We start from the raw sequence: 7094 nt of genomic DNA, 5'->3' as shown, positions 1-7094 counted from the left end.
CCCCTCCCCATGGTCTCTATGTGACCAGGTGCCAACAGGCAGCTCCACACCACGTTCCCAGCACCCTGGCAATGCCCAGGGGAGACGGTCTGGCCCCACAGGCAGAGTCGGGACCTGGGCAATGCTGTGGCTACCACACGCAGTGCAAAGAATGGAGCAGCTGGTGGCACGTTGTCCCAGGCCAGCTGCACCCCTGCTCACTGAGAGGGTGCCAAAACTGCTGCGTGATGGTCTCAGCAAGGGTCTGCACGCATGCAACTCATTCCAGTGCTAATGGGAGAGCAAAGAGATCTGCTGTACACCACCAAATAGTTGGTCGTTCACAGCCCTGGGAGACCTGAGTCTCTCCAGTGCATTCAAAATCTTCAAGTCATGCCTGCCAGGCAGGGTTAAAAAAGGCAGGGTTAGTCAGTAAATTTAGCATAAGGACTACATTTTCTCTCTGGTTCCAGTTCTGGGTCCTGCCTGTGCAGACACTCGGTAAATAGGAGGCTGCAGGTGTGAGCCATCCATGAGGCATGAGGAGAAACAGTTCACGACAAGTTCCTCGTGGTAGGGAAGGGGCTGCTGGTGCCAGCGCAGATGGCCAGGCTTGTTTCACCAGCGTTCATGCCACGAGATCCTCCTTGCTCTTCAGCTGGGCTTCAAAGGCCCCCTGGGTCTTGGGCTGCAGGCTCCAAGGCCCACGGTGAGCAGTCACCGGGTGGAGAGCAGGGCATCATCTGGTGAGCCCTCCTTGGTGGATGAATGATACAGCCTAGGCTTTGGAGGAAGGACAACGCGTTTCCTCCCTGACCCACAGACCGTGGCGCTGTGGGAATGGCACGGCCAGTTCTGCGTGAGGAGCAAACCTTTTTCCCCTTCTCCACTTCCAGTGTGCTCGGCGCAGCTCAGCAGCACGGTGGGGTCAGTGCCAGGTGAAGACACTCCAGTTTTGTCTCTCCACTGCCGCCTGCGCTGTCACGGGAGCTGAGAGCAGCTCTGCTCAACGGACAGAGGCACCTGCTTGAGGGTGACCCAAGTTGCTCTCCCAGGCCACGAGATTCATTGATAGATCTCCAGGGAGCAGTTTAGGTGCCCAGAGAGACACCTTGCACTGCTCAAGGTGCCCAGGATGTCTGAGATGTCTGCACAGGGCCGTAGGGACCATGTCTGTGAGCGGGAGCTGGAGCCCAGGTGGGACACTGCAGGGCTCCCAGCGGCACCAGGCACCTTTCCCTGCACCCCAGGAAGGGCACAAGGATGCCTCTCTTCGCCCCCCAGGACTGCGGTGTGAGCAGGGCCGTGCTCAGGGGGCTCTTTGGGGGGCAAGACACATTGCCCACAAGCTTGTTCCCCGGCACATGTCCGCCTCTGTGGCTCTGGTATTCTTGGCACTGCCTGGCCCCGGGGATGCTCCTCCTTCAGTGCCCTTCACAGAGCAAATCAACACACGCGCGGCCACCGCACATCATGGGGTCCCACCGCAGCTGGCATGCAGGAGGCGTGCGAGGGCACACCAAGCCTGTGGCAGCACCAGGCAGCCTCTGCTCCTTGTCTCCGGATCCCCGGAGCATGGGCAGGAGCTGCAAATGCATCTCACCTCTCCAGGCGGGAGCCTGCTGCCCCTGCACAGGGGTGTTTCCAGGATGAGATGTCCCGGGAGATTTTGGAGCAGAGATGGGCCATTTCCAGCACGAGGGGAGCAGTGCTGTGCGGGCTTTCCCAGACCTCCTTCCCGACTTAAGCAATACTCTTCCTATGGCTCCCTCTAGACTCCAGAATGGGATGGCTACTTGGCAGGTTCCCACCTCAGTGCATCAGTGAGAGAGTTTCTGAGGCCTGAAGCGAGTTTTAGAGACTTTCATGGTGCGATGCTCACCCCTGCGCTGGAGGACAGGGCCTCCAGCTCCACGCAGCGGCGTGGTCCCAGCACAGCAGAAGCCCTTATCTCCTTCAGGGTCAAAGAGCCCTGTGCCACAGTGGCTTCAGCCTGGCTCTGCATCCCGGGAGCAAGGTGAGGGACGCTAATGGTGTTTACTCATCACTGCAGTCCTCCTTGGGGGCCATGGGACGAGCCCCGGCCCCGGGCAGCGATGGGAGTCCCCAAGGGAGTTCAGGAGCAAACGTTATAAACACAGCTCCTTGGCAATACCAGACGGACCTGCTCAGCTCCTGCTTCACCCCAACAGAGGCTAGCACCCACCAGCTGCTGCACGTGTGGTGAGTCAGTCTTTATTGCTTTTTGCCACCTCCTGGACATCTCCTGCTCTGGGACAAGCAGCAATGCACTGCAGGGTGCTCTGGCGACGGCTCTGCCTGAGTCCAGTTGCAGACAGCTGCAGTTTAATCACCAGAAACAAGTGAGGCGCGGTGAACCTGCTCCTCCCTGCTTCCTTCCTTCAGCCAAGAGTGCGGGAAACGGGGAGGCAGGAGGAATAAGCTATAAATACAAGATTTGTCACAACAGCGAGGAACATCCAGAAATGTGACAAGCCTCATGACCTGCTCAAGTCCTACCCCACTAGCACAGGGAGCACAGGGCAGCAGGAGGAGCAGAACCCAAATTGTCCTTGGGCAGAGCTTGATCAACGTGTCGCTGGTCTGCTGCTTGTCTGTGACAGGAGGGTTGGACCCTGTGGTCCTCACCTGCACTCTTCTGCTCTTGAGCATCCAAACGTGCGTGCTTCCACCCTGAGAGGCAACCAGAGTCGTACGCGAGATTGCAGGTGATGTCTCTCTGCCACCTGCTACCATGGTGCAAGAGTTCCCCATTGCACTACTTGGGAGAGACTGCCTTTCTCGCAGCTGCATCTCGTCACTAGCTTCATTTTCAGGGAGGATACTTAGGTCTTGGCCTTTCTCCACATTTCTGAATCACCAGCTCCTAGGACATAGCAGAAGTTCTTGACATTAGCCCTGACTGCAGTAATTTGCATTTTGTGTTATTGAATCTCGTCCCGTTGCTGTTACTTCAGTCCTCAAGGACATCTGCTCCTTTCCACATGATATTCCTGATCTCTTCAGTGTTTATGATGCCTTAGCTTGTTTTGTTAGTGATTTTTCATCAGCAAGTTTCCGTGTATTGTGACCTTTAAGAAAGCCCCTTTCTAATCTGCTTTCAGCCCTGTGCTGCCCTTACAACGTAGCTCTGCCCCGCAGCTCCTTGCCCTGCCGCTCCCAAACACTTTAATTGTTGTATTGAGCCACACTATATCCTTCTACCCAAAAATCTGCCAAAAGATGTGCTGTGATGCACAAGCCAAAGAAGTCCCACGTTCCTGTTGTTTGGCAGTCAGCTATTGAGGGAAGCTACCGAGTTAACCTGGCACCATCCACCTGTGCTCAATGCCTGTTGCATGCTGTCACACTCTCCCTTTTCCTCCAGGCCTTCAGCTGTGGCTTCCTTCTGCTCTAAAGTCCTGCTTGCTGTAGAGGTTGGACTAACAGACCTACCCTCACCCGGGTCACCATTTTCTCCTTTTAAACATTTGCTCTTCTCCAATTGCACAATACCCAAGTCTCAGCTAGAGAGATTTGCTAAAAATTGCAGATGCTTTGGAAAGGAATCACTATGTACAATGTGACACAACAGAAATAAAAGCAAAGGCTATTCAGCTTCATACGAAAAGAGGCTGGCATAAAAAGGCCAAAAGAAAAAAAAAACAAGCTTTTCAAGTTTATTCCATAAATATAAAAATAGAGGGGCCAGAATTTCTGTCTATCACAAAATTTGCAGCAGCTAGAGCATGGACCTGCTTTACAGGCAGGAAGATGCATCATGTTTTTGCCTGTACTTGGAGAATAACCCATGAAATCGAGCTCAGTCTGGAATCTCCATGCAGTTCTGGTTACTCAGCTTCAAAAAAAAAAAAAAAAAAGAAAGAAATGCAACACAAAGATGGGGTTGAAAGGACAGAGAAGGAGCAGAAAGACGGAGAAGAGTAATTGGAGGAGACTATTCTGCTCCCAGATCTGGGTCACTGCACTGCTCATAGCGCTGAATTAAGACCAGGTTGCTCAGGACTTTGTCCAGTCAGGTCCTGGAAACATCCAAGGGTGGAGACCACACTGTCTGGAGGCAACTTCTTTCACTGCTTGGCTGTCCCTGTGGGGACAATTCTTTTCCTTATATCCAATCTGAACCTCCCCTATTCCAATCTGTGATCGCTGTCTCTCATTTTCCCACTGTGCACTTCAGGAAAGAGCCTGGCTCCATCATATCTTATCTCCTCATAGGTCATGATGGGCTGCTATTAGCCCACCCGCTCCTGTTATCATGGCGGGATCTTTGGTACTTCACCCTCTGTGCACCTCAGGCCAGGCGAGTGCACGTGCAGCTCGTCACAGCTCTTGGATTCCTCCTGATTGGCATCAATGAACTGATTTCTGGGCATGCCTTTTATAAGTTTTCAGGGCCTTTCATATCAGTATTTCATCTCATCCCTCCTTATTCTTACAGCAAAAATGTCTTAGGACATTTTATGGCTCCAGCCCTGTTCTTTGTCTTGTCACCTTGTCACCTCGGTCAGCGTGTTGTTATTCTTCTTCCTGCTTGGTCATTTGAAGGAAATCGCACATACGGGGCTCTGTGGTAATTAACACAACCCATTCCTCTAGCCCTTCATCTGCAGGTTCTTCTGCCGCTTTCACCCACTCGCACACATGCACAAACACACACATCTGTCCATACTTCATCCAACCGATCTCCATAACGCTTGTTAAAAAATCGCTGCAATTTCTCTAGGCTGCCCCCAACATTTCCAGTCCTGAGCCCAGCAGCAGTGTAAACGTGCCTTTTGCGGGAATAGGGAGGAATCAAGTCCTTTTCTCGATCACTGATACAACATCTTGTTGTGATACAACAGCTCATGAGCTCTTCCAGGGTCAAACACCAGCGCATAAAATACCGGGAGGTGCGAGTCTCCCTCTCACTGATCACTGACCAGAAACGTCTCTGTTCTCTGTTGCACAGGTGCCACAAGATTGTTCCTGCGTTGTGGCTGTCGCCATGCTGGACCCCAATCTAACCACTGTGTATTTCAGCCCCACCTTCCTCACACTGTTGGGGATCCCCGGCCTCGAAGCTGTGCAGCACTGGATTGGCATCCCCTTCTCGCTCATGTTTTTCACCGCACTCCTGGGAAACAGCATCCTGCTCGCAACCATCTGGACTGAGCGCAGCCTCCACGAGCCCATGTACATTCTCCTGGCCATGCTGGTGGCCACTGACCTGGGCCTTTGCACCACCATCATGCCCAAAATGCTGGGCATCTTCTGGTTTGCCCTTCGAGACATCCGCTTCAACGCCTGCCTCACCCAGATGTTCTTCGTCCACACCTTCCAAGCCATCGAGTCAGGTGTGCTTTTAGCAATGGCCTTTGACCGCTTTGTGGCAATCTGCAAGCCCCTGAGACACTCTGCCATCCTCAGCAACCAGGTGCTCAGCACAATTGGGATCCTCTTGATCCTCAGGCCAACAGTCCTCATTGCACCAACTGCTTTTCTGATTAAGCGGCTGCGGACGTACAAGAGCACAGTCATCTCCCACTCCTACTGCGAGCACATGGCCGTCGTGAAGCTGGCAGCCGGCGACATCCGGGTCAACAAGGCTTACGGCCTCTTTGTGGCATTCACAATCCTGGGCTTTGACCTGGTGCTGATTATTGTCTCCTACTTCCTCATCCTCAGGGCTGTTTTCCGGCTGCCGAAGCGGGCGGCGCGGTTGAAGGCAGTGCAGACCTGCGCGGCCCACCTCTGCGTCTTCCTGGAGTTCTACGTCCTGGGCTTCTTCTCCTTCCTCGCCCACCGCTTTGGCCATGGCATGTCGCCCTATGTCCACATCCTCCTCTCCAGCTTCTACCTCCTGGTGCCCCCCACGCTCAATCCCATCATCTATGGCATCAGCAACGCAGCCATCCGCCAACAGGTGCAGAAGATGGTAGGTCTCAAGACATAGTGTCCTTGAGGGCTTGCCCCCTTCTCCCCTCGGCCTGCAGGACAAAATGCGGTGCTTCTCCCGCTGGTGCCCCACTGGCACAAGCCATGCAGTTCATTGGGCACGCAAAGGTGTCACAAAATGGCCTGTTTGCCCCTCCTCAAGGTGTCTTCACCGAGCCATCGATCCCCTTCCTGAGCAGTCCCTGCTCTCCACTCATGCAGTGACAACACTGCCAGCACTGGGGCTTCAGCTGCACCCTTCTTCTCCCCAGCACCTTCACATCTGCCCTGCCACGGAGACAAGGTGCTCCCCAGACAGCCGCAAGTCTCTGCTCTCCCACCCTATGTCACGTCCTCCCCACAGCTGCACCTGCTCCAGCTCCACCAGCTTAGCTCTCCTCACCTCTCCTGCACAAGGACCGGGGATGCATGGCCGCATCCTCCAGGAACCCATGGTCCTAAAAGGGCAGCAACTCTTGTTTACAGCTGTCAGCAGCTCTTGCATGGGCAAGATGTGCAGTCTCTAGCAGACAGTGGTGAAAAAAGACATACCCCTCTCAGTCTGTGCACCAGACCCACCAAGGAGCCAACGGCCTGGCTCTCAGTTCTTGTCAGAAGAGTAACCTGCATGTGGCAGGCACGATGGTGGGATGAATGCCACACGATGTGCCCTGTGCAGGGACCTGCAGGCTCAAGCCCTTGCTAGCCTTGTGCCAGAGGTGGAGCTGCTCTGACCAAGGAGCAGACACCTTGGGAAAGGGGGGACAAGGGAGAGCTGCCTTCAGGTTTACCTTGGACACTGCTGCTGAGCTGCGAAAGGGCACGAGACGGAGGCAGGCAGGAGCAGCAAGGATGCAGGCATGCAGTTGTTGAGATGGGGGTAGTATACAGATCAAGGAGTCGAGAGGAAAATGCTGCCATGAAGAGGTGCAAAAGCTCAAAGAGAAAGCTGAAGACAGGGAGGTGGCAGCTCAGCGATGCAGACGATCGGCCCGTACTGGTGAGCAGCAGGGGTTGCCCCATTCCTGCCGGACTGGCAGCAGCCGGCAGGCAGAGGCTCACGGGCGTGTGAGCAAAGTAATGCTCAGTCCCAGAGTGCATTAGGTCTAACATCTACCTTGCACCTCAGCTAATAAATATTTCTTGCTGTGTAATACGTTGTGTGTGTCATCTCT

The 7094-nt window shown here is 54.2% G+C and overlaps 1 protein-coding gene across 1 annotated transcript; it reads left to right on the top strand.

Annotated features, from left to right (window-relative positions):
* The first annotated feature begins 4990 nt into the window (after positions 1-4990).
* LOC106488020 (olfactory receptor 52A1-like) lies at positions 4991-5938 on the top strand. Its single transcript, XM_013946848.2, has one exon. The coding sequence runs from the start codon at positions 4991-4993 to the stop codon at positions 5936-5938; it is 948 nt and encodes a 315-aa protein (XP_013802302.1).
* Positions 5939-7094: the final 1156 nt, after the last annotated feature.

Source organism: Apteryx mantelli, chromosome 1 (genome assembly GCF_036417845.1).
Source record: "Apteryx mantelli isolate bAptMan1 chromosome 1, bAptMan1.hap1, whole genome shotgun sequence".
NCBI classification, from domain to species: Eukaryota; Metazoa; Chordata; class Aves; order Apterygiformes; family Apterygidae; genus Apteryx; species Apteryx mantelli.
Note: the sequence above shows the minus strand (reverse complement) of the source record. Positions and strands in the feature narration are given on the sequence as shown.